The sequence below is a fragment of the Anas acuta genome, chromosome 2, assembly GCF_963932015.1.
Source record: "Anas acuta chromosome 2, bAnaAcu1.1, whole genome shotgun sequence".
NCBI lineage: Eukaryota > Metazoa > Chordata > Aves > Anseriformes > Anatidae > Anas > Anas acuta.
Window position 1 is genome coordinate 131,601,886 of NC_088980.1, and position 27,681 is coordinate 131,629,566.

Here is a 27,681-nt window from a genome sequence, read left to right on the forward strand (position 1 = left end):
CTCCATTTACATATATAGCCTCTATGTTTTTCTACATGATGGAAACAGGCAGTCCTATAGGACTTTCAAACATATATGTTGCCATTAAAAAACATCTTTGAGGACACAGTCAGTACACACTTGAAAGCCCTGAAAGCATTGTCTTTTCAGCATTGATGAGAAATCCTATTAGGAAAAGACCTATCATGATACCATCTCTTCAGTCAGTGCTGGAACAATGAGCATGTCCACAGGATAAGGAAAAGCCTAGTTCTGTCTTTCCTTGGCATGCAAAATGTTCACAAGCAGACTCCCCAGTGACGACTTGAATGATTTGAGCTTTACCAACTATATAAACTGTGTTACTATATCTCAAAGACTGATAGAATAAAAGGGAGAAAATAAATGAAAATGCACTTTGTGATTTTGTAAAAATAAATATAGAAAAACATTTGCTAAAATGCGTTCTTTCCTCTAGTTAATACTGTGTACTTAACCATATTGTAAACTACCAGATAACTAAACATTATGAATCAAAAAAAAAAAAAAAAGATTCATTTAAACTAAAAAGTGCAAAAAACACACTAAACAGGGTCATAAACAAGGCCAAGTGTCAAGAAGTGCAGCAAGCATGTTATCATCTTGTCCTACACTATTCAGTTCTAAGGAGAGGAATAAGAGTGGGTAAAATGTCTTTCTGCAGTCTTTTGTCCCCTCTTTTGCTTTCATAGAATTACTTTGAAGAGTTATCTTTTCTGTGTAAATGGATCACTTCAAGTAATAATAATGATCATTTCATGAATGAGTTTAGACATAAAAATATTATAATATAATTTACTATTTGAACTTCTAAATATATTTATATTTTTAATTGTATAGGTAATATTTTATGCTTGTTATTCTATTGCTCCAACTGCTTTTTGTTTATACTGTTGTTCTGGCAAATTTAACTCTGTCTAGATTCTGCCCTGAAGCTCCTTTACTGAAGATTACCATCAAAACAAGTGTACATGTCCTTGAGTTACATAAGCAGGAACATTGTTATTTTGACGCTAGTGTAATGTTTTGATTTCCTTTAATTACTACCTCCTGCCACTAAGCAGCTACATTCATACCTTACTCAGGATTAAATACAGCCCTATAGTAGATACTACTAAAACCAGCAGAATTCAACTCTAACTTTGCATAAAATAAAGAAATTGTGATATAAAAGATACACATTGAGAAGCTTAGTGGTATATGGGCTTATTCCTACTGGTGGTCAATATCCCATAATAGCTCAATTATCTCTGCAAGGTTCATGTTCTTCGATCTTCTTACATACTGCAATGCATTTATATCATGCTGAGTCTCATTCTGCTAGTTAGCTCTAAGTTTAAACTTTGTCAACATATTTTTTTTTACTGAAGGTTATTTTTATATTATTAAAATATTATTTCCAATTATTATTATTAATATTATTATTTAGGAAACTATTAACTATAAGTAACTGTTTGTGCATGGAAATATAAAAGGACACTGCTGAATAAAGACTAAGTGAAGGTCACGTCAGATTCCTACTGTACATACTTTCCCAGGTGTGTGGAGGTGGGAAATTGTTATCTGAAAATGAACTTACATGAAAAATAAAAATATAATAATCAATCTTCTGAACAAGAGGAAGCAAATTATACAGGTGTCTTTCTTCACTAATTTTCAAACACCACTAAATTTTGACTTAGTTTCTCCCTTCTTTACCAGATGTTGACGAACTATTTTTCTTTAAAAACAAACAAAACCTTTAACAATAAAATTGGTTGTGGCAGTCTGTAAAGCAATATTATTGTACCGTTAAAAGATGATAAATATCTACTTATGTTATCTACTAAACTAGTAAACTAAAAATATTCTGTGATGTGCATTAAATTAATTTCTTAAGACATCCAAGAACATTATTAATGTCTCATAATCCTAAGTACCATACAGTAATAACAGCAGCAATCATACTTTTAACAATACTAATATAAACATTCAAATAATTAGGAAAGAATAAGTTTTATATTGGTTTATTATTTGTTTATTATTATTGGTGTCTTGAGCACCCAGAATATATTAATAAACAAATATAGTAACAAGTTGAACTTATCCATCATTCAGATAACTTGCAGAGCTTCAAAAACCAATGGGTTTTCCTGACATTTCTATAAAGTAGACAAATATTCTTTCCTTTATTTTTGCAGATATGGAAAGGAAGACATGGAGACAATAAGTAACAAGTGGAAGTCAGTTTCAGGACTGGAGGAGAACTCAGATTTTACCATTTTTCTTCTGTTCTTTTTTTAATCATAAAAATAAGTGTCCATTCTGAAAGAAACCATAGCCTTAATTTAAAAATAATTCCTAGGAAACTGCTTAAATTGTTCTCTAGCTTCCTGTGTTAGCTGTCATTTTCCTTTCTTATCTCATTTTTAAATAGTAGAAACAAAGCCATTTTGACCTTAAAAACTTTCAAATGAATCATTGCCTGTTTATGTGCTAGAGTTTAGAAATGAGGAAAAAAAGGTGGTAATAGTGCACATAAGACTAAACACCAGGAAACTACCCAAATAAAGTGAGAGTGCAAGCTAATTACATTACTTGGAATATTTAAATTTAAATTTGTCACAACTGTGACGTGCCTGTTGACTTCTAAATCATAACTTTCCACTGGAAAGAGACACTTCATATCAGTATGCTAACATAATGATAATATAGATTATAAGAAATATGAAAGAAGTATGGCCCTCTGCAGGAGGAATTAATAACATCCACAAAAACCACTGAGCTGTTGAAGTGGCACAACTTCTTTAGAGAAATAACAGAAAAGATTAACGTGCTTAGTTGAGATCCACAAAATTGTTTCCTTGAAGAATTCATATACCAACCTATCTCCTTTGAAGAAGTAGGTTTTCCCAACATCTTCCCACCAAATTGCTGAATCAATACCATGGGAAGGAATTCCACTTCCAAGTGTTATTAAGTCATGAGGATACCCTGGCTGGAGAGTAGTGTCCTTGAAAACCCAGAACTTGTTACCTGTACAAAACCATATATAAAGACATACATATATAGGTGTCAGTCTTCAGAACTCTCAGTATTGAAATGAATACATTCTAAAGAAATAAGATTCCCATAGGGTACAGTAATTGTGCTACAAACTTTGAAATGAAAAATATTATATCACTGCAGATAATGCAAAATAAAATACCTTAGAAAATAAAATATATTACAGACACCTTGTATTTATAAAACATCTATTATCCAAAAGGACCATAAATAGGACCACATATTCTAATACCATCTATTCTGAGATCAAACCCAGAGTGAAAATTAAGTCATCTTTAAAGGTCTCTGTGAACGGTAATGTAATGAATTTACAGCAGTACAATACAATAGTATATAATGTTGCATGAGGAAAAAAATAGTTAATTTTAAGACAAAATGAGATAAGAAAACATAAATAAATGAAAAAAGAGAAACTCTTATCTTCATATAAACTGAATACTTTTATGTCTGTGTTCTTTTTCTCCTGAAAAAGTTAAATTACTTAGGCATAATGTACAGGTAGATTTTAAAATATTTTTTCATATTATACATTCATATTCATATGCTTAGTGTGACCTACAGACTGCAAACTAAGGTTCTGAAGTCCCTCAGGTGAAAATGCTGTGCTTCTGAAATTAATGAGTGGTTGCTTTTAGTACCAGTGGCAATATCATTTAACCTTTGGTTTTGCGTAGCGGATCATTGAAAACCACACAATTGATTTAGTGTATGATGATAACACAAGGTAGTTGTGTGATGCTAGCTGGTATGCAAATATCTACACAAGGTTACCTAATCTGTTTTAAATATCAGTTTAGGCGTAGTGCCTCCTGGACAACAATGCTCAGTGGTTGAATCCCTACTGTTTCAGTTACTTGCTGAATATATTGTCTGTCTAGCAGTGAGCGTGTCTACAAAAGTAGAATTTGCAACAGTTTTGGAGAGGATGCTCCCTGTGCTCTCTTGAGATTCTTAACACTCCATTTTCCCACCTTCAGTTTGCTCTAGCTTTCTATCCAAGCTCTTCTTCCTCAATGAACTCATGTCACCAAATTCATTACCTCATATTATAAGACTTTAGACTAGTGCTATCCCCAATAATTCTGCTGTCCTCTAGGCTCTTCCCTGTCTTTTAAACATACTGTGCCTGCTGACCTATTTCTGCAACCATCTTTTCATTTGTATGTTTTTACTTTCTTCTAATTAATCTTCAAAATACACATCTTACCTGTGTATTTTCAGTAAAAATTTCTCTTTCAAACACAGACATCTCAGGCTGAAAAAAGGTAATAAAGATCCTCCTATGCCCCCTAGAAATAGGGAAAATGGAGCATAATCTGTGTTTTAGTATTTATCTGAAGAACTTGCTTTAGGACCTGTCTTCTTTTTGCTTTATGTTATCTAGGCCACAGGGACATTCTTTGTAAGCTAGACTATAGCCTCCATCATGTAGGAAACATGCTTATTTTCTCTTTAAGGGACTACCTTCATCTGTGTTTCTGAAAAGTGCTGCTAATTGTAATAACAACACTGAAGGAGAGGGTTGCCTGATTTGATGTAGACCCTTCTGAGTTACATTACAGAGAAGTCTAGGGAAGGTACACAAATACTGGATTGGTCTATTGTATATGTTTATATAGCCCTATTGGATATTTCACCTTAGTCTGTCCAGTGTTATTTATGATGATGTTTAAAATTTAAGGGGAAAAAAATGACAAACAAACCAAAACAACAACAAAAACAGGTTGGATGGGGCTTTGAGCAACGTGATCTAGTGGAAGGTGTCCCTGTCTGTGGCAGGGGGTTTGCAACTAAATGATCTTTAAGGTTCTTTCCAACCCAAACCATTCTAAGATTCTATGATAAAATATGTTTTCCTCATACACTTTTAGAAAGAGATCTTAAAAGATAAAATCATGGCTGTTTATATTAATTATTATATTTACCTGTAAGGCTAGTCAGGCTGTTACACAGACTTAGGAGGTTAAGGCGCTGTGCTGCATAATTATTTTATAAGGAAATGTAGTATCACTCCAAAGACATAGGATCAGGTGTATGCCAGAGTTAAGAAGAGGGAAAATCCAGAACACTGGTTTGCAGTTGTTTTTATATTTTAGCTATCCCTCAGTGGTATTAAATATTTGCTTAACGGGAGGTTTGCTTTATATCCCTGTTTGTACTGGAGTGATATAAAGCATGCTTTTGTTTTATCACAGTTTTAATTAGGAGAAGGGATATAGTTTCAGTCCCTCCCATGCTGGGTTTCCAGAATAAATTTTTTATCAGCTTCTTCACAGCTGCTTGCCACCCACTTCCAAATACTGAGACTACAGTTTGCTCAACAGATCCATCTTTTCCCTCTGTCAGTTGAAGGAAGAAAGGGTTCTAAGAACAAATACATACAGAGACATTTGAAGTACTGAAAATAAAAGGGACATAGAGATCTAAGAACAGTCACAAAAAGCTAAGGTCTGTATTGACCAAGGATTAAGGTCTGTGCTACCCTGACGTTTACCTTTACTGAGATTCCCTACAGAAGTCACTTATATAGGGTATGATGATGAGGGTGAGCATCTCTAATCTTTCATTGTCTCTCCTTCCATGTGGTTTATCCTTCTGCCAATTCAGATGACCAGACACAGAAGACTTCAGATGATAATGGCAGTTTCAAATGCAACAGTAAGAGAAGCCATGTATTTTGGACCTCAGTAGTTGGTACTTATGGTGTGAACAACAGATGGCATCCAGTAAATGATACGGAGCCAGCTCATTTCTGTTTCAGAAGATCATTCAAAATGACAGCTGTTGCACAGCATTGAGAGGCATATGCTGTGATGTATGTAATGCCATTACCTTTTCTTGTGCCTCACAAGGAATAAAAGTAAAGTCAGTTGTTAGGAATTGATCATTACCAGCCATACCCAACAAGTCAAATTCAGCTATTAACAAGATCAAGCCACAGCAAAACAAAACAGTGGTTGAGCGCACACCTTAGTGGATAGCAGTACTGAGCAAGGTAACATATCTGTTACATGTTCATATATACAGAAGTATAAGCAGGTAAAGAAAGGAAAAACGTGACATAAGTGAGAAATTAAATCCTTCTTCACAAAATTTCTGACAGAAAGCGAATTGCTTTGGGGTAAATAGACAAAAGGTAAATTTAACTATATAAAATAACACTTCCAAAAATGGAGACAGTAGGGCATTGAGAGCTTTAACATACGTGGGCAAAACGTCTATTGATTCTAACTATTCTAACACTAACTATTATGTATTATAGAGTTTAACATTGGAAGATATATTTAGTCTGCTACAACTCTGTTGATTGTTAGTGGGAATGTTTGTATATAAGAAACCTAAATGTTCCACCTGACTGCCCATTTTAATTTTTTTATTTTTTTTTTCCTATTTAGCATCTGTCCCTCAGCTGGAAGAAAGCGGGTGACTTGATCAGAGAAATTCAGAAAAGTTCAAATTTAGTATTAGGAGTTAAAGCTGAAAATCAGTGCAAAAGAGGCATGACTATAAAGAAAATTAACTCTTTTACTTCTAAATTATATTTATGTATCGTAAAATGTACTAAAAATGAACCCGCATGTCAGTAAGCTTTCATTGGGTTCATATTCCACTTCCACAATTAAATAGTCAATACACCTCATGAACTGTGATTACAATGGAAATAAAGAATACATAACAAGACTAAAATAATTATAGTTTCAACCTTCTTATACATAAATAATGCTTGATCGGAGTCCTACTGTATGTCCCAGACAGAAATTAGCACTGTATTTATTTAACAGACTTGTTTTTCAAGGTCTGTTTGGTAGGTTTGTTATTCTCACAGAGTTTAATAAAGCACCACATGTTTCATGAAGTCTGGCCAGCCTTCAGAATGTTTCATCTCTCTGCATTTATTCCCTAATGTAAGATCCAATATACCAACAAGCAGAATGTTAAGGTCACAAGCTGAGAATGAAGCAAGTGACAAAAAAGTCAAAATGTCTTACATTTTTTCAGTAATGCTTTGTTAAATATCATCACCATAGGAAAATAATTGAGAAAGATGAACTGTGACTGCAATTACTTGAAGTTTCTAAGTATCTATCTTTGACATTCTTAAAAAATTGCTGGAAATAAAGGCTATCTCTACTGCAATACATCTCTTAAAATACCAAATATTTAACTCCAGATAGTCTCCAGACTGACAACTGCAAACAATTATGCAGATTTTAGAAACCATAACCATTCCTTTTTAGCATCAGAATGCTGAATGGTTGTGCTCCAGGGTTGTCAGCAACCAATTCATGTTTGTTCATGGTCTATGTACTTATAATATCCTGCAAGACCTGTGCAGGATATAGCATATAATCACCACATGTGCTATGATGAGCCAAGATTATAAAAACTTTTAGGACTTCTATTCTGAACTGGTTTCTGTCTGAAATCAGTTAGAATTTGAATATCTAATTCCGGAGGGTTTTTTCTCCAGTTACTCTTGTTCCTAACTTTGGTCTTGCAAGCCAGGATCAAGCATCTTCTCACTAGTATCCCCAAGTTACTATTTTTGCTTCCTTTTATCTCATTCTCTTTTTTTCCCCACATCTCGTCTCTGGCACTTCTCTGCTCCATTATCCAATGCTATAGTAAATCTATTTTTCAAAATAATATTGCCAAGCAGTGGGATAAGTGCAGTTGAAAGTTATGATGGTGGCACTGTGTTTTACAGCAGCCTTTCTATTGCTACATTTGGTTTACCATAACATTCAATAGCACAGATGGCCTGACAATTTCACTTTTAGCACTACATAAATTCCCACAGGTATGGAGAATAAATTTTACTATTCACATTTCCTCATTTAAAATAAAATAATAATAATAAATAATAAAAAGTATAGTTCTGGAGCCATCTTCTTATTATCATTCAACATAGACACCAGCCTTGAATACTAACAAGAATGTAAACAGCTGCTTTTTATAAGCCACTGTCCACCAGATAGTTAAGTACTTTATAAGCATTACAAGTCACAAGGATGTGGGCCAGTTATCTTAAGCTACAAAAAATGAGCAAGTATCACTTTATAGCTTTGCACTACAAGCATGTCACTGAATTTTTGCAATTATTTTTCCTTTTATAAATAAATATCAATGAAAAAAAGAAGTATATGAAACTAGTTAAATTTGTAAAGATAAAAAATCAAAACCAAGGAAATTTCAAAACTGAAGAAGACCCTTGATCCAACAGCCTTGAACTTGATTTAGCTATATTTTTGATGTATATCTAACATATTATGTGTGGTGTCAAATGCTCCACCAATATTCTCAGAAGATTAATGTTGAACAGGTATAAACATACTGAAAGATTTTAAATAGCACACATAAGGAATAACTACATTTCTCACAGTAAAAAATTAAGCTATACAGATGTTTCAAAGGATCATAAATAAATATTCCACCCTCAGTTGCCATCCCAGATTATTTGTATATGGCTAATATTTTACAATATGGCTCCCATTTAAATATATATATATATATACATACATTTAAAATACCTGTACTATTTTATATTTCTACTAGTGTAAAACAGAAGCCTATTAATGAGAATACAACTGTTTACACATAAATAGGAAAAATATAATACTAATTAAAAAAAAGAAAAAAGTAATGAAGATCTAAACTTACTTTATCATTTAAATCGACTATTTCAAACAATGTTTGGTGTCTCAGAAGGTAAAGATTTAAACAAATCAAATCAAATTCAATTGAATCCAATAGGATAGAATTGAATCAAATCAAATCAAATCAAATTGAATTGAATTGAATAGTTCAGTTGGAAGGGACCTTCAGAGACCATCTAGTCCAACTGCCTGACTTCTTCAGAGCTAACAAAAGTTAAAGTATATTATTGAGGTCATTGTCCAAATATCTCTTGAACATTGACAGACATGGAGCATCAACCACCTCTCTAGGAAGCTTGTTTCAGTGTTTGATCTCTGTCATGGTAAAGAAATTTTTTCTTACATCTAGTCTGAACTTCCCCTGGACCAGCTTCGCACCATTTTTGCATATCTTGTTATCAGTTACCAGGAAAAAGGGACCAGCACCTCCCTGTCTGTTTCCTTTCCTCAAGAAGTCATAGAGAACAGTAAGGTCATTCTTCTCATCTCCTTCTCACGCCTTCTCATATAATAAGGTCACGCCCTCTCATCTCCAGACAACCCGAGTGTCCTCATAAGAAGGAAATAGAGCATAGATTATTGAAAGTAAATGAGATTTGTGGATTCCTAAAGAGATCAACAGAATGTTCCTATCCTGGATGTTTCACAAGGTCTACACTGAGTGTATCTTGGAAGTGTTATTGGCCTAAGATTGAATAATTTTTGTCCTGAACCTATGACAGTTTAGGCATGCAAGCAAAAACAAAGTTGCAATTACTCACTAGTAGTCACAGATGAATAAATTGTATTAATTCTCCCTCCTCTGACCCCAGACAGTGGATGTATTGCTCCACAAAAAAGAAAGCAGAAGTGGAAAACTGTTCAGTCATGGAAAATGTCCAGACCCTGTTTTACCATAGGAACAAAGACTCCAAAGTGAGTGAAAGAGACCAATAGAGATGTAAGGTGTGCCTTCAGAAAGGATTCTGAAGGGAGGATATTTACACACTGACATGTTTCTCCAGAACATGGCTGAGATTGAATAGCCTATCATTTATTGGAAGACATTGGATGTTACTGATAACTTGAGAAGAAGTATTGGAAGCTTTATTTAAAAACCTGCAAGTCAATGCTGTTGTCACTTGATCACGACACTTTCCTGTGGTGAAGAACGGATCAGTCTTAAAGTGAGAAGTGAGGTGATCTGGAGAGTGTTTTCTGAGCACACTGTGATGTTCACCCAGTCCAAGCTTGGTGATGGCATTCACTCCATTGATTTATTTTTTTTCCTCTGAATAATGGACATAAATGTTGGCTTAGATCTGTGCTTTGTGAACACATCTGTATTACAAACTTCAGATTTAGAGCTCCTCCTAGAACTTACTTGGTTTCACCATTTTTTTTTCCATTGGTAAAGCATTCTACCTAGGTAACATGTTCTGTTTGCTCATCATCTCAGCAACAATCAGCTTGTCTATTGCTAACAACCTTGGGAGGAATATACTATTTTCCCATGAAGAAATTTTGTAAGGGAATGGAAGAAATGAGATGAGGATTGCTACCTACAGACTTCTGCTATCATGTTTCACAAATCATCTGAGATCCTTGGTAAACAGGAATTTTCAAGGACATGCATAGAAAATACTCAGATGAATCTATTGATTCTGTGGCAGCAGGAAAACAGGAATTACACTGGTGGACAAACACCATCAGGTAGATATTGGAAATCATGAAGAGCTTATTCTTCATGACAGAGAAGCAAAAATTCAGAAAAAAAAAGTCAAAAAAGAAAATAGAAGTATTTTTGACTTTGGCAAACAACGGAACAATACAGATGTTACTGAAAAACAAAACAAAACGCTACAACAACAAATAAAGGACTTTTGAATGAAAAGCAAGTGGAAAAATATCTATAGCAAAATCCAAGTGTATGATGTCATCTATAAGGCACAAAATCATCTGGTCTGAACTCAAAGAGCATACACTGGGGATAAGGAAGATGGAAAAGAACAGTTTTCTGACTTATAGAAACACTATCGTGTTGCTTCTATTTGCTTTAATTAATCTAGATTATTTCATTTCACATGCAAAAACATTAACAAAATCCTCTTAGCCCCTCCTGTTGTTTTGTTGTCTGTAACATACAGATTGTTGAATCAACCCATTCCTCCAGGGCCTAACAGGAGTCAGTCAGCACTGGATAAAGATTTAAATAATAAAATATTTTTAGGTCAGGAAGGAAAGGAAACGAAAGGTAAGGCTAGCTTGATCATTTCTGCCTGAAGGTCAGGCAGTGGGGATCCCAGAATTATCAAGGAAGAGGTCTGATGTCCACAGAATGTTTCCTTTGCTCTGTGTAACAATGATGAGCAAAGAAGAATGCACAGAATAATCCCTCTATCCTTGTATGACCAGCAGACATGAAAAACAAATAGAGGAATGCAGATTTGGTGATACTTTGATCATGATTCCTAATCTTACTGACTTCCCAGTTTATGACGTTAAGTTTATTTTATGGCAAATAAATAAAAGTATATATTCTTTTGAAGTCATACAAATAGAAAATACTACATGGAATGTAATTTACTTTACAATTCACACACACACAAAAAATAGTTTGGCTATTAGTAGAACGTAAAGTTCATCTTCATTGTACTATTATGTAGTATTTCTGCATGTTATTAGGCATTTTCCTTTTAACATTTTAAAGGTGATAACATTTCCATAGTGAATGAAATATTACTTCTATCTCCCTGTTAATGTTTCTGCTTCTAAAAAAAAGGACTAATTTATGATATAACAATTTGAAAAACATTATTTCTACCTTTTTGTGATAAGTTAACAAGTGAATCACTCACAACACAAATAAAAGCTGAAGTTTTACAAATACCTATGAAATTTCTTATTTATTTTCCTAAAATATTATATTATAAAACATATTTTAGATGTTTTTCACTCTTGAATTGCTATATGGGTATTTATTTATCATATAGGACAATACAAATTTGTCAATTTTGCTCATTAAATCTAAATTAGATTTAAATCTAAATTAGATTTAAAGAACCACTGACACTGGGAATGAAACTGAAAAGAATTACATGTATTAGAAATAATTCAATCCATACAACATTTTCTGGAGTTTATACTTCTACAAAAATACTTGATACATCTGTGAAAAATATATTTGTTATGAATTCATTTCCCACCTGAAATTCCTAATATCAGAGGTCTTATATGAAATAAGTACAGTGCAATACATTAACATATATGTAGATCAGATGCCATTTAAATATATATGTGCAAATATCATTTGTAACAAGAAAGAAGAGCAAGGAGAACAATATGAAAACATAGGCAACTGTGTTTATTCTTGCTTCTGATCCAGATTTTCCAAAAAAATATTTCATCGTAGATCACTGCATTGCAATGCCTTGTATTTATGCTTCTAAACTTTTACTGAATATATCAGAGTAAATGATCTGATACTCTGAAGGGTAAGCATAAATTAAAGCTGCAGTAGACAGGATGACAAAACATAACTCATATGTAGCTTTAGTTAGCTACAAATTTCTAACACGATTTACAAACCATTAGTACAAATAATTAAGTATGTTCCAAAAAAAGCATCACAGTCAAAAGTATTACACAAAGTCTGGCTTTTCTTACCTTTAAAGAAGACAAAATTCCCGTCACTGTTTTCATAAACTGCATCAATGCTGGGAGGCAGTCCTCTCCAGAAATAGGTAATCTGCATGGGGTATCCATCCATCACCCTGTTGTTTCTGACTCTCCAAAACCACTGATCCTGGAAACCAAATATACACCTCTTACTGTGCTTTCAGGCATTTGTATATATCAGTTGTTGTTCTGGAAATACTGAACAGCCTATCCTCGCATTTTTAGAGCAGAACCTTGGCTGTTTGCATAATTATATCTGTATTTGCATATGTGTCACCTCCCCACATTACCAATGTGTCAGAACTAGTTGTTCCCTAAGGCTAGAATAAGCTTCCCATGTGAACTCTGTGTGTGGTGCAGATAACCTTTGTCAGAATGTACAGAGTACTGTACAAGATGATGTAACCTTCTCAACATCATTCTGGTAAGGGACCAGACTTAAAATTTGCAGGCTGACTACAAGTGCTTATAGACTGAGCTGTATGTACACGTGATCAACTAATTCTGCAAGTCATTTTTCTGCAGTGACTCCTAAGAGTGAAAGGTTGGTAGATTAACATTACAGTAGTGTAACTTTACTACAACAGCCCCATAAGAACTACAATTTGATGGCAACTTTACTGTAGTGAAGATTTGCAGTCTTTACATGCGCAAAAATTAATAATACAGACAATTATAGGTTTTAAATCCAGTATCCTGGTAAATCTCTCGTATGTTGTTGACACTTAAAATAACTTCTCCCTGTTAAGATATGCTATTGCTTTAAGTGAGAATCATATGGAAGGTACATTGTTGAGGAATGAGGAATATTGAAGTTGAGAAATGAGTACATGACACATTAGGTGGGTTTTGATAAAGACAGCATTATTGTAAGAGTTGAAGAGGTACAACAGAAACAGTTCCAGTTGGCAAAGGAACTCTAATAGGATATTTCACTTTTTAGATACATTTTCACAGTCTTACAATATTAATGTTATATAAAACAAAACAATCCCCTTTAAATGACAAAGTGCTATCCTGTCAGATATCTGTCACAGTTGTTTTACATGGCAGTTCAGCCTTCTTTCTGTACAGATCAACTTGCAAAGCAAAAGAAATCTGTGCTCTTGTGGGAACTGGCACAGCTTAGAGAGAAGATTAGTATTTTACAGGAGCAGGCTTATGATGAACTGCATTCATCATTTTTCCTAACCTGAGATCACAACTCTATTTAATTGTTCATCTTTACAATGACGCATCAATTTATAAATCATCACTGAAAGTATTAACTATAGAAATACAAAACTGCTCAACACATACACAAAAATACATCTTAGTCATGTGCATAAATGAGTCTTGGATTGAAAGAGTTGTTTTCAGTTCCAAATTTCTGAGGATAACTTTAAAAAATGTTTGAATAGCTTATACAATTTGAAAAATATAACATTGATTGCCACTGAGTTGCAACTCTGAAAATAATATCCCCCACATCTAGCTATTTCACTAGTAATAAAACTCTATTATATCTTATAGTCATAGAATCATAGAATCATAGAATCATAGAATATCCTGAGTTGGAAGGGACCCTTAAGGATCATCAAGTCCAACTCTTGACACCGCACAGGTCTACCCAAAAGTTCAGACCATGTGACTAAGTGCACAGTCCAATCTCTTCTTAAATTCAGTCAGGCTCGGTGCAGTGACCACTTCCCTGGGGAGCCTGTTCCAGTGTGCAACCACTCTCTCTGTGAAGAACCCCCTCCTTATGTCAAGCCTAAACTTCCCCTGCCTCAGCTTAACTCCGTTCCCGCGGGTCCTGTCGCTGGTGTTAATGGAGAAAAGGTCTCCTGCCTCTCGACACCCCCTTACGAGGAAGTTGTAGACTGCGATGAGGTCTCCCCTCAGCCTCCTCTTCTCCAGGCTGAACAGGCCCAGTGCCCTCAGCCGTTCCTCGTACGTCTTCCCCTCCAGGCCTTTCACCATCTTCGTAGCCCTCCTCTGGACACTCGCCAACAGTTTCATGTCCTTTTTATACTGTGGTGCCCAGAACTGCACACAGTACTCGAGGTGAGGCCGCACCAGCGCAGAGTAGAGCGGGACAATCACCTCCCTCAACCTACTAGCGATGCCGTGCTTGATGCACCCCAGGACACGGTTGGCCCTCCTGGCTGCCAGGGCACACTGCTTGCTCATATTCAAATTGTTGTCTACCACGACCCCCAGATCCCTCTCTTCTAGGCTGCTCTCCAGCGTCTCATCGCCCAGTCTGTACGTGCAGCCAGGGTTTCCCCGTCCCAGGTGCAGGACCCGGCACTTGCTCTTATTGAACTTCATGCAGTTGGTGATCGCCCAGCTCTCCAACCTATCCAGATCCCTCTGCAAGGCCTTTCCACCCTCATTCGAGTCCACAACTCCTCCAAGTTTGGTGTCATCAGCAAACTTGCTCAAAATGCCTTCTATTCCTACATCCAGATCGTTTATAAAAATATTGAAAAGTACCGGCCCTAAAATGGAGCCTTGAGGGACCCCACTGGTGACCGCCCGCCAGCCTGATGCAGCCCCATTCACCATAACCCTTTGGGCCCTGCCCGTTAGCCAATTGCTCACCCATCGTATGATGTTTTTATTTAGCTGTATGCTGGACATTTTATCCAGTAGGATCCTATGGGAAACCGTGTCAAAAGCCTTGCTGAAGTCCAAAAAAATCACATCAGCTGGTTTCCCTTGGTCCACCATACGGGTGATCTTATCATAAAAGGAAATCAGGTTAGTTAGGCAGGACCTACCCTTCACAAACCCATGCTGGCTGGGACCAATGACTGCATTGTCCCCCAGGTGCGCCTCAATACGTTCGAGAACCATCTTCTCCATGATTTTACCAGGCACTGATGTGAGACTGACAGGCCTGTAATTGCTAGGGTCTTCTTTCTGACCCTTCTTGAAAATCGGCACAACATTTGCCAGCTTCCAGTCTACCGGGACCTCTCCAGACTCCCAGGATCGTTGAAAAATAATTGAGAGAGGTTCCGCGATGACGTCCGCCAGCTCCTTCAGCACCCGGGGATGAATCCCATCCGGACCCATGGACTTGTAGGGATCCAGGAGGAGTAGCAGATCCTGCACACGTTCAGGGTCGGTTGGGAGTTTGTCATCCCCACCGTCCCGGTCCTCCAGCTCGGGGCACCCTGGGTCCCGAAGCCCATCATCGGCATTGAAGACAGAGGCAAAGAAGGCGTTAAGCGTCTCTGCTTTGCCTGTCATCGTCTGTGAGAAGACCTTCCCTGTCAAGGAGCGGCCCTATGTATTCTTTAGTTCTCCTTTTTCCATTCACATATCTAAAAAAACCCTTTTTATTTTCTCTCACAGACACAGCCAGCTTCAACTCTAGGTGTGCTTTAGCCACACGAATTTTCTTCCTACAGACACGAACAGCATCCCTGTATTCTTTACACTAGTTTTGTCTCATTATACTCCTATTTACAATTTTCTTTCTTTTTTTTTTTTTTTATTTCTAATTGTTAGTTGTATTAAAATGTTTTAGGAAGGTCAGCAAAACTTTTTTTTTTTTTTTTTTTTAGGATAAATTGACCAAATTCCAGTAGAGGCAAAAGTGAGGGAATGCAGCTTAAAGATAAAAACGTTTAGGGAGGCCTAAATTTAAGTGTTCTCAATGCTGGAACAGATGTCAACCTCTGTTATTTGGTCATGAAGATAAGACAAAAGGGCTTTGAAAAAATAAAATTAGGGGAAATGTCATCAAAACAGATGATTTGGAAGTACTTTTTCATTGAAATGGTAATTAACACTTGAAATGCATTTTCACATCATATTTTTAAGACATCATCAATCTAGCAGTGACTTGGGGAAAAATGATTTAACAGGAAGTCTCAATAGGTCAAATAGTTCTTGTCTTCTCCAAATTCCTACAAAGCTCTCAAAAGCCAGGTATTATCTCAGAAATCAGTTACTGAAGTTTAAAAAATTACAAACAAGTAACAAGCTGCAGTGAACTTCTCTTTCTGATATATGTTACTATCAGGGTTTGCCTGGGCCTGTATCCTGTACCCCAAATCACTAGGAAATTAACAGACAACAATAAAAACACAGGAAACACTCTATGAAACCTCTCTAATAACACCTCTGAGAGAGGTGATGATGCTTCTCTCTCCCAGTTCAGGAGGTTCCCAAACAAAATTTTATAATTTTGGTATTAGCACTTCACCGCTAAGAATTCCTTCCTAAACACATGCAAATTTACAGCATCCACAGCTATCTGCTGAAATAAATATATGACAATTTAACAACATGCAGTGTGAAAAGCCATAAGCAATTAGCAAATTCACAGCTGCTCGCTGTTCTGCCTTCATTTGCCTTCTTTCCTTTTCTGTATCACCAACAATAGCTGCACTTTGACTGCAAAATCTAATCCAAGATCCTTGTTAAAATTACCTTGTAGACCAAATCCATTCTACAATCTTTCTGTTTGTTTTCAGGAAACCTTTCTATAAGTCTGACCAAAGTTTAGGAAAAAGAAATTCCTGAAATAAGATCTTCCTATTCCATTACCTTTAGTGTTTAAATATTGTGTCCTGAAACATAATTTTGAGCATACCAAGATCAGTTTTCTGATGAGCATTGGCACAAATTAACTGACTTCAGGGAGTTCAATGGAGCAGTACCAGCATTACAAGAGATTCTGACCCACTGAAGTTCCTGAATTCCTTTTTCTGTTGTCAGTAAATTGTATTACAGTTTACAGTCTTCTAAGTACTGAGTGAGAAGAGAGATACCTGCTAGCAGGTACTGTACCAAAATTCTAGAACTATTTGTTCACTTTTTTTTTTTCTTTTTAAATTAAATTAACCTTTCTGTTCAAGTAGCTATTACATGATTTGTTATTATTATTTTCATTATGGTGTTCATGAACTACAGTAGTTACTTAAAAATATTAAAAAGGCTTTTTGTCTCAATCAAGTGCTCTGAGAAGTTCATACATCCAATGATTTCATTATTTTTCTGGGATGTTTTCAGTTGATTTACATGTCATCATAATAAGAAGGAACAATGGGGTATTGTTCATCAGTAAAGACCCTTCAGGTTTTCACAGTGTAGTCCCAAACTGGGAAAACAGAATTAAAATTTTGGAAGGGAATAATCTTAGCATTTTTATGTTCCTATGTAAATAGAAATAAAGCAGGCACATTATTTGCTAATAGATGTATTTTTAGAGATAGGCAGACTGACAAGATTGAGCAAATATCTGGAAATGTGTGAAAACAGAACTGGTAGTCTGGATCACATATAAGAATGGGCAAAATAGGTGTTGGTGGACATTGATAGAATAATATGCTTATGTAAATTTAATTTTCCTGGCTGATTTTCATATGAACATAACAGACCCAATGATTTTACACTGCCAGAGTTCAAACTCTGGAAAACAAGCTGACTAATTCTAACATGTGGATGCAGAGCATGCCAAGGATCTTGCTGAGGTATCAGATAGGCTCTGTTTATAGAAATAATGGATCATTTCAGCATGTATGACTAAATTTACTTATTTTTTCTTAAACAAAGTTATATTTACTAGCAATTTTATCATCTGAATTTTGATAAACAGATACAAGTAATGAAAATGTATTTTGAATGCAGTTAGCTATTATTGAAATTGGAAAGAAGAATAGTCTTGGAGAAAGTGCACTCACTCTAAGAAAGCTCCTTTACACTCAAAGTAAATAGCCTGAAACAATTTCTCTGACAAAACACATCTCAGCATATTTGCTTATATTGAATAAATACAATTTTGTCTCTTTTGAGAAATATAGTGCATTGAAAAACTGTTTGTCTTTCCCACTATATTGGTTTAATATACTTCTAATTACTTTATTTCCCCAAAACACATTAACTCCTGCAGACAGGTTGAACATATGACTTGTCACATGCATTGCAATTCCAAGCCTAAAAAACACATGGATTGAGTACAAAGCTTTTAGTGCCTTTCCTTGCTGGCTAGCAAATGCTTTTTTTTTTGTAAGTATCTGTAGTTACCCAATAGCTCCAAATACATGGATCATTCACTTGCAGCTGGGATCTTGAATAATCAAGATCCCAGGATCATTTAATATTATAACCATATAATAACAAAAGGATCATTTAATATTATAACCATAGACATACTAAGTTAAATTTGGACAATCATTCCCAGTTCAAAAAGCAGAACTGTAACCAACAAACAAACAAACAACATGGAATTGAAAAGAGAGTAATATATCTAAGAATCATAAAATGGATATTGAGCAAGGAGATTACAAGCTACTTCAGAAACACTATTATGGATAAAGAGAACTGGTAGAATGAAAAGCAGGAACAGTCACTCAGATTGACTGTTACAGAATTTGTTTTATTTAGAATATGGGACACTTTTGAGGAAAAAAAAAAAAAAAAAGACAACAAAGCCTTTTAGAGAAAATAAACTGAATAAAGATTGTACATAAATCATTCTGCTCTCAGTAAACACTCTAGGTAATTTTCCCAGTACATATGTAGCTTAGTGATTAGATGAAGGGACTGAAATGTAGTACTGTGTGTATGATAATAGCAAGTACCTTCTGCATAAAAGTATTTCTTTGTGGACAGTCTTGAATGGAAGACTATTATAGTAAAAAAAATCTGTCTCATAATGCATAATATATAATACTCTTACACTAAATAAACTTTTGCTTTTCAGTGATGACTGTAGGAAATTGTGTTCTTCATGTTTGATTCTACGAATTCTCAAAAACATTCTATTTGATGCTGGTTAACATTTATGCTTTTTTTTTCTTTTTTTTAATGAATGTTTAAATCTGTACATCAATGAAGGAGAGTTTCAATCCCATTCCCTGGTATTTATTCTCACCCTAAACATTCTTCATGATCCTTAAGTGACAGAACTGATATGAGAATTAAAAGCAATCTCCAGATATTTCGATTCATCCATAAAAACAGACAAAACAAACTAACTAACCAGCTAATGAACAACACCACCACCACCACCACAACAACAAAAACTTGTAGGGATTTTAGTGCAAAATTAGTGGAGATTTTTTGTTTCTCAGAACCTCACTTTCTCCCTCATCTCTGAACCAACAACCATCACCAACAGTAAAACATTAATGTGCTGCAAAATCTCTAAAGCTCTGCCCTTTATTTTATACTTGATGAATCCCACCTAGAATTCTTGAGACATGCAGCACCCCAACCCTGACTCAGAGATCTAAAATACACCTAATAAAAAACACCAGGGTCTGTCTGGGATGGAGTTAACTTTCCCTGCAGTGACCCATATAAGGCTGTGCTCTGCAATTGTAGCTAGAACAGCACTTTCTAGATGCACTTTTCTTGTGCTAGAACAGCACACCATTTTTTTGCCTATTGCTGAGCAATACCAGCACAGCATCAAGACTTCCTCCATCTCTTCCCTCTCCCTGGCTCCCAAAAGAGCCAGCAGGCTGGAGGTGGGCAAGAGGTGGGGAGGGAACATCATCAGAGCAGCCAGACTAAACTGACTAAAAGGATGTTCCATGACATGTGGTGTAACGCTGAACAATAAAAGCTGGGTAACGGAAAAGACTTCTCTTATGCTCTTATGAAGGGAGACTGTTATGAAAACATGTCATCCCAAACAACCACTACATGTATTGAGGCCTCATTTCCCAAGATGTGGCTGAGCATCTCTAGCTGATGTGAAGTAGAGAATAACACATTTTTTCTCTCTTTGCTTCTGGTGTGGCCTTTGCTTGTTCTCCCTCCTCCCCTAATTACCCTCCCCCCGACAACTTCTACCTTTAATTAAATTATCCTTATCACAACCCATGAGCCTTTTCCATGAGACTTTTTTTTCCTTCATAATTTCTCCTATCCCTTCTTCCTTTGATGAAGGGGAGTGACAGAGCAGTTGTGGTGGAGTTTAGCTAACTATCAAGGTGAAACCACCACAAACGGAAAAACTGTCCAAGGTGATACACATTTTTTAAAAAGTACAGAGTTAAATAGAAGAAAAATTGGAAACTTTTTGAATGGTATATTTCGTACATACTTAGCAATGAAGATTAAGTTGCCTTTAAGCAGAAATTAGGTCTTGTGATGGTTTTAAAAGGAATCTTAAAAGTCACTCTGGGTGCACAAGGAAAAAAAAGATTTAAGGCAGATGGTGGGATAGATGAAAATGTTTACAGCTGTAAATTATGATATTTTGACTACAAATATAAAAGAAATATTTGGAATCTCTAGAACTCTGTGAAATACCTTTACATTATATAGAAAGTACTGTATGAATTTCTACTAGTCAATAATACTCTGACTTAATGTTAAAGTATATATACAGTGTTGCTACAGGTATTCCACCATCAAAAGATAGAATGAGATGCAAAACTGAAAAACTGAGTATCTACAGCTGTTAGAGAAAGAAGTTTTACCATGGCTATATTCCACAGGGATCACTGCTTGGCCTATTTAATTTCCCATGAAAAGGCAAATAAATGTGCCCTAAACATCTGCCCTAAATTGATGTTAACTAAATACTGATTTCCAATTAATATTGTAGGCTAATACTATTGACAAAACACATAAAAGTTTCAGACTGGGTCATGCCTTCTCCTTTAATCTCACCATATGAAAAAGCAGGCCTTTTTCAATGGAAGATTGAAAATACCCAGAAGCTATGCAAAGTTTGAGAGGCAAACTGAAAAATTCAGACAAATGACTATTGCAATTTCTTTCCTATCTGAGAGTTGCAAAAAGAGCACGTGGTAAATAATAAACTATGATGTTTAGTAAATTTAAATAATTCTTCTACAGAGAAAGAAGAGTTCCAGTTATGTACAGAGAAAGATACCAGAGAACAAAACCTTTAGAAACTATCTTTCAAATGACTGTGAGAATGAAAGCTTCATATTACACACCTTAATATGTTCTATATATATTGTATCCAAGTAAAGATATATCAGAACTATCCCTTTGAAAATCTTGATCTAATCTCAAAAGGCACTTTTTCGCATCTACTTCATCTAAATATCATCTGAATTTCATCAGGGGACCCCGATGTCTGGGATCTGGGTCTAGGAGTCAATACTGTCTCTGCCACTGAGTCTTAGCATGTGGGTTCATAGGCTTCACTCCTAGTCATTTGGTTGTGTTTTTCATAACATCTATTTTCAACATTACAAATTTAGAACTTATAGCACTTAACTTAAAGGATAGGAATACATAATAGTAAATGTATATGTAATAGAAAAAAAAAAAAAGATTTTGAGTAACATTCCGCAAAATAATTTTAATGGAGCAGAAGAAAAATTTAATTTAGGGGATATAAAAATAGAAAAAAATATTAGCACAATTCAGCTATGAGTGTTTAAATTATTATTATTTTATTTTATTATTTTTTTACATAATATTTTTGAGGAGATGTATAGATTTAGATATAGCTGCACTTCAGTTCCTACTTAATTACACAGAAGAAAATAATTGGCTCTAGTGAGACTGGAATCAGACATTAAATGGATACTAACAATCTAGCTGGTTTTAGGAAACAATTAACTAAACAGGTTATTCTATACGCAGACTGAATATTTTATCTCAGCTTATTATTAAGCTAATTCACTTTAAGAACAAAACATACTCTTTTAAAACTACCAAGGACCATTATCCATTCTTTAACACATGAATGTATAATGCATTGACGGTGATTTATTTGAACTGGTAGAAACAATTCATCTTTCCTAATGAGTTTGAGATAACAGCATGGTTATAATGGGGTAACAATGTGGTTTGAGAAACCACTGTGTGAACTCAGACCATTTAACACTGCTCAGAAACACTTCAGCCTCTCCTATGGCGAGATCCTGAACGTTTTGCTGGAGATGAGACCAACTCACTAGATTTAAACCATCCTTCACACAAAATAAAGCCATTGTTACAATGAACTCTTTTTCTTAACAGTATGTTTATGCCAACCAAGTCCAGGAGTAAAGTAGCTACCTGTGAGTAGGAGTAAGATACTGGTAGACTTACCCATTTGCTGTTTATAGTAAGTACTACATTGCACATGGCTTTAATTGTTTATCCTCAGCTGGACTGATTAACTGCTATTTAAAAAAGAAATAATTCTCCCCCTCCCCCCCCCAGTTTATAATATGCTGTATACATCTCTTTCACGGATACTAAATTAAAAAAAATTGTAATGTGTACTCTTGTTCATCCAAAGTCTGCTATTGTCTTATGCACCAGGAAGACGGAGCGTAATAAGAGAAGTTACGACAGAAGCTGGAGCAAAAATACCATCAAATTTTAAAGTATGGCTGATTAGCCAATGTCAGTAAGCCCTCTGAAAACTCTCCTGACCTTTTATAGCAATTTCAATAAAATGCTATCAGCTGCAACCCGTTTTTCCTACTTCTAGTGTTGGACAATGGTAAACCCAAGATGTGTACTTTTTCCTCCTTTATTTTACCTTTCAATTTCTTGTTTTCTATATAAACTTCCTTTTACATTTTCTCTGAAGTATATTCTAGCTATTTTTTACTGTGTGTCGGTGCCGAGGTGCTGGCAGCGGGGCCTCTGTGAGGAGAGGCTGGAGTTGCCCCATGTCAGGCATGGCCAATTCCAGACAGTACCAGTCAGCTCCAACGGCCCCACTGTACAACACCACTGGGCCTGGCAGCCCCTGGGAAAACTTGTTTAAGAAATGGCAAGAATATTGCTCCTTACTTAAATTTTCTAACATTCAAAACACTTCAATGTTTAGGATCAGATTTGAGGAAGTTAAGGACTTTTTCACACCAAAGAATTAAGTAATAATTATATCTCAGTGGATGTCAACAGAAAAAAAAAAAAAAAAAAAAAAGTTAAAAAGTTTTAAAACTCAGTGTTATTTTCTAAAACGGTGATCTGTATTAAATTCTCAGAAAGTCCTAAATGGAACAAACATTTGTTCATTATAATTAATTTATAATACCTTTACATGGTATCTACATTATTTTTAATAGTGTTAAGAAGAGACGTTCATTTGTTTTGCAGTGAATTGGACAAAATTGGAGTACTCCTTACTGTAGCCTCCTACATTAGAAAAGGTATAATTCTTCTAGTTTCCACAGTAGGACAATTCTGAAATGCTCAATATTGTAATATTTGCCAGGAATTTCTGATTTTATTTCTAGTACACAAATAATAATATTGAATGCCTGACAACAAGCTATACAAGAATTCTGCAACTCTTCAACAAGCTTTAAAAAACACCTACTCATATTTAGACTAGGTTCTGCGATTCTGAGACAATTACTATATCCAAACACTATATGTGCTTCCCTGAATAATGGATGCATAAGATGCACAGAGGCACGTGTTAGAAATAAAATCAACTCTTAAAAGCAGATCTTATTCTTTAAAAGTGCCTAAACAGGCTATTTATTATTTGTTTGTTAAGGAAACAGGCTTGGTACTATTCATACAGAAATGCCAGACAAATTACCTTTTTAAATGATTGCACATATAGTGAAAATAGCTAATCTTCAGAGGCATCCACAGCCATGGCTGTATGTTCTCTTTTGAAAGAGGTGCTTTCATGTAAACCCTGGCCCTTCCCTGTCTGTGCTTGGTGGAGTGGACTAACTAAATGCAGTAAGTTAGTTAACTTAATTTCTGAGTTAATTTTCCTAACTTAATGACTGTTCTTGCCCTTGCCAGTGCAGATGAAAAGAGTTTTTTTTTTACTTCTTTATTTCTTTCTCTCTTTTTCTTTTTTTTTAATATAGAAAATCTTCTCTACTTTTCAAACTAACAAATTTTAATTACTCCATATCAACAATTTCATTCTAAATTAGGCACAGCTAAGGGCTGCTGCTAGTATTTGTTATTCCATGGCAGTAATTCATTTATGAACACTTTGATGCACGTTTGGTTAAGATTTAATTTTGAAATGTGTCCTCATTTTTTTCCTGTTCTGTTTTCATTAGCAAATGAATCTTTAACTATACCCTTTGTTTTAATTCTTTCAGTCTTACTAGTCATTCAAATATATATATTTTATAGTTTCTTCATTATCAAATTTTATTTCAGCTTCTTATAAAACATTTTGATGCATATTCATCTGTCCTGTTTTTGCTATGTAGACAGTAGCAATGGCATTTATGCATTTCCTTTCTTTGTATACATTAACCTTTTAAAAATACTCTGAAGCAATCAAAACCTGTAAGTATCTATTGAATGCTTTTAGTTCAAGGAAAAACTATTATACAGTATACTTTTAAAATGTGCCACTGTATCTTTGGTTACCAACAATGGCTGGATGACACTAGGTCTTATACATGAAATTCAGCAGTCTGAGATCTGTAACAAATACAACGGGTTGATCGGGGCCTTATGTGGAAGATTTCCACACATGATAGAGCTAGAGATATCCAAGAGCTCTTCCTGTAAAGTCTTCCATACCATAACTTGCTTAGTGAACCTATTCCAAATGCAAATCTGACAGTTACAGACCTTGCACAATGGTGCAGCTGGAGATCATAGTCCTCGGTGCTATTGCTTTTCTGATGTCCCAGAACTTATTAATGGTAACAACTCAAGTATGAGTCATGCCACTAATACTATAGCTTTGCCAACTAGATAATTTAATTTAAAAACAAATTAAGAAGATTAAAAAAAAAAAAAAAAAAAAAAAAGTAGCTAAGCTATTTTCTTTTGGTCTCTTTATTCCTAACTGAGTTTGGTATTTCAGTTCATTCTGATTTTGTCCAAACAACTAAAAAGACTTATACTCCATAAAATGTTCTCATTGCCACATGATGATTACTCAATATGAACAAACAGTCAGCTATTAGAGAGACACAAAAAAGACCTGTGAAGACATCTAATCTAGGCTTTCTGCCAGGAATTTCTGAAATGATCCCATTCCTTCTAATGCTCTGTAGGTAACAGCACATGTATGTGATGCACAAAACACTTCATCCACAGGATTAACATTAGGCCTCAACAGAGCACTTGACTAGTTATTTCCCTAGTAGTGATTGCACAAAACAATATGTAAGCGATCTGTAAATTTTCTCGAACCCAATTCTGTTGCCTGCATCCTTGGGGAATTCATACAGAAGGTTTGACCCCATACAGAAGGTTTAACCCCTACTATATACCTACACAGTAGGTATATAGTATACACAGTAGGTATATAGTAGGGGTTAAAGAATGAAAAGGTGTGAAAAGGTTTAATAAGTAGTTGAGCTGAAGAGATGTGAGGTGAAGATGTCTGCTTTGCAGTAACTCTCCTTGTCTCTTTACAAAGCACAGTGTAAAAGGAGTTGGAATGAAGACTGACTTTCTGAGAGGCCTGCATTTACACAGGCTGTGTCAACACATTATCATGATTCTTGGAAATATCATGGGATATATGTTGAATATCACGTTTAAATGAGTCACAGTTTTTCTAGTTACCAACACCTACTTCTTGGTACTTCTCTTACATTAATACATTCCCCTCCAGATGCTATGGGAAACCAAATAACCAATGCTTTTCTGTAACAGTTTGCTAGCTTAACTCTGACAAACCTGTGAGCCTCTATTCTATTTGAAATCTCAGTAATACTAATTTTACAACTTCCTTCATCCCTCAAGTCAACAATGATACTGTATGTCCATTTTTATTCAAATTATCCTTTTATAGCCTACTTTGCTGTTCCATTAAGAAAGAGTATCCATGATCTTGGACTACCTTTTCCCTTTAAATAAAATTGGCAAGAGGATTTGAAAACATGCACAATTCCCTAGGAATAGGTTAGATATTAGTATAAATATATTTTCAGAAATGTGTTCCCAGTTGCATGGTATTCCTTGGCGGTATGCTATTCTGTTTTACCTATAATAGCACAGATCTTTGAAAACAAATCTATCCCAAAGTCCAACTGTAGTGCCTATTATCCTTCAGAAGAATTAATGTTTTTTTTTTTTTTTTTTCCATGTTTGTTTTTTAATTTGTTTTTCTGTTTATCTTGGACCATAAGAAAAAAAATAAAATATATATATATATATATATATTTGGAAAATAAGGATTTCTTTCTTTCTTCCTTTCTTTCTTGGGTGTCTTTTTTTTTTTCACAATAACTTTTATTTATTTTCAGAATTATATTTTATCTATTTCTCATCGGTCTGACTTTGTTGATTCCACATTTTGTTTGTTGATTCCACATAGGAATAGACATAGAAATATTTGAAAATGGTTCAGGACAGACTTAACTTTGTCCAAAGAAAACAGACCAACTGTTCTAATTAAATTGAGATAATTGGGTTTTCTCTACCTGTCTATCCTTATTGCTTTATCACTTGTAATATGGACATCTGTCTGACGGGTGAGCAGAATACAAATATGTCTGAGTCATCAGGCTTTTCCTGAAAATTAAAAATGCCAGAGGAAAGCAAACCCAGTCCCCTGTCTATAATTTTGCCCCCCAAATATAGAGATTGATTCAGTATGGAATGTAGGTTATGTAGTGGGCTATCTCTGGGCCTAGATAACCCGAAGTTCATAGATAATGCAGGAGAGAGTATGACCCACTTCATCAAAGGTTTCACTGGCAGGAAAAACACTGAAAACCGATAAATGGAGAAATGATGATTAAGCCAAAGCCATAATTACTCATTTCTAGTTTCTTTGACCCAGCTAGCTACCACCAGCAAACAAAGAAGACTGGAAAAGTCCAAATAGAATACAAAAGGATTAACTCATTAAAAAATAATTTTAGCTACATGAATAAGCCTGTGGACTGTGAACCATGGCATGTCTGAGAGATCATTTAGTATCATTTCAAGAGACAGCAAGTCTCTTTTTACTGGGGAAATAAAATATATGTTATTACTATTGTTGGCCAACAGTTCATGAAGACAGGGGAGTACCATGATTAATCAAAACCAACTGTCACAAAACTATTCTTGACACTATATAAACATAGAAATTAGTACTCCATCTATGTATTAGTACACAGATGTATTAATACAGCTTTCATTGCCTTGATGCCATGATCTTTGTACTCTAGAGTGCATTGTCAAAAATGACATTTATAAAGAATGTAAGAATGTATTTAATTTTATACCACAACCTTTCTAAACTCAAAGAAATTCTTCCTAATCTTCCTTCTTTGTTTCTATATTATCAACATTGTCTGTGGAAGTCAACTAATGAAATGATCTGAAGGCCAAAAAATCTCAACCCTATGTCCCAAAATGCCTTTTCTATGCCTTCCAGTAACTAACGGCAGTGTACATGAAAGATCGTGAGGGGCTTTTTATCAGGAATTGTAACAAT

General features: G+C 35.1%; 1 protein-coding gene across 2 annotated transcripts in view; it reads right to left on the reverse strand.

Moving 5' to 3' along the window:
- Nucleotides 1-27,681, reverse strand: part of MMP16 (matrix metallopeptidase 16) — a 196,017-nt gene that overhangs the window by 19,987 nt on the left and 148,349 nt on the right. For both annotated transcript variants that reach the window (XM_068672226.1, XM_068672225.1), the window contains 2 exons: nucleotides 12,366-12,504; nucleotides 2,883-3,033 (listed from right to left, as the gene is read on the reverse strand). In XM_068672226.1, coding sequence (XP_068528327.1) covers nucleotides 2,883-3,033; nucleotides 12,366-12,504 — 290 coding nt within the window. The remainder of the gene's footprint in view (nucleotides 1-2,882; nucleotides 3,034-12,365; nucleotides 12,505-27,681) is intronic.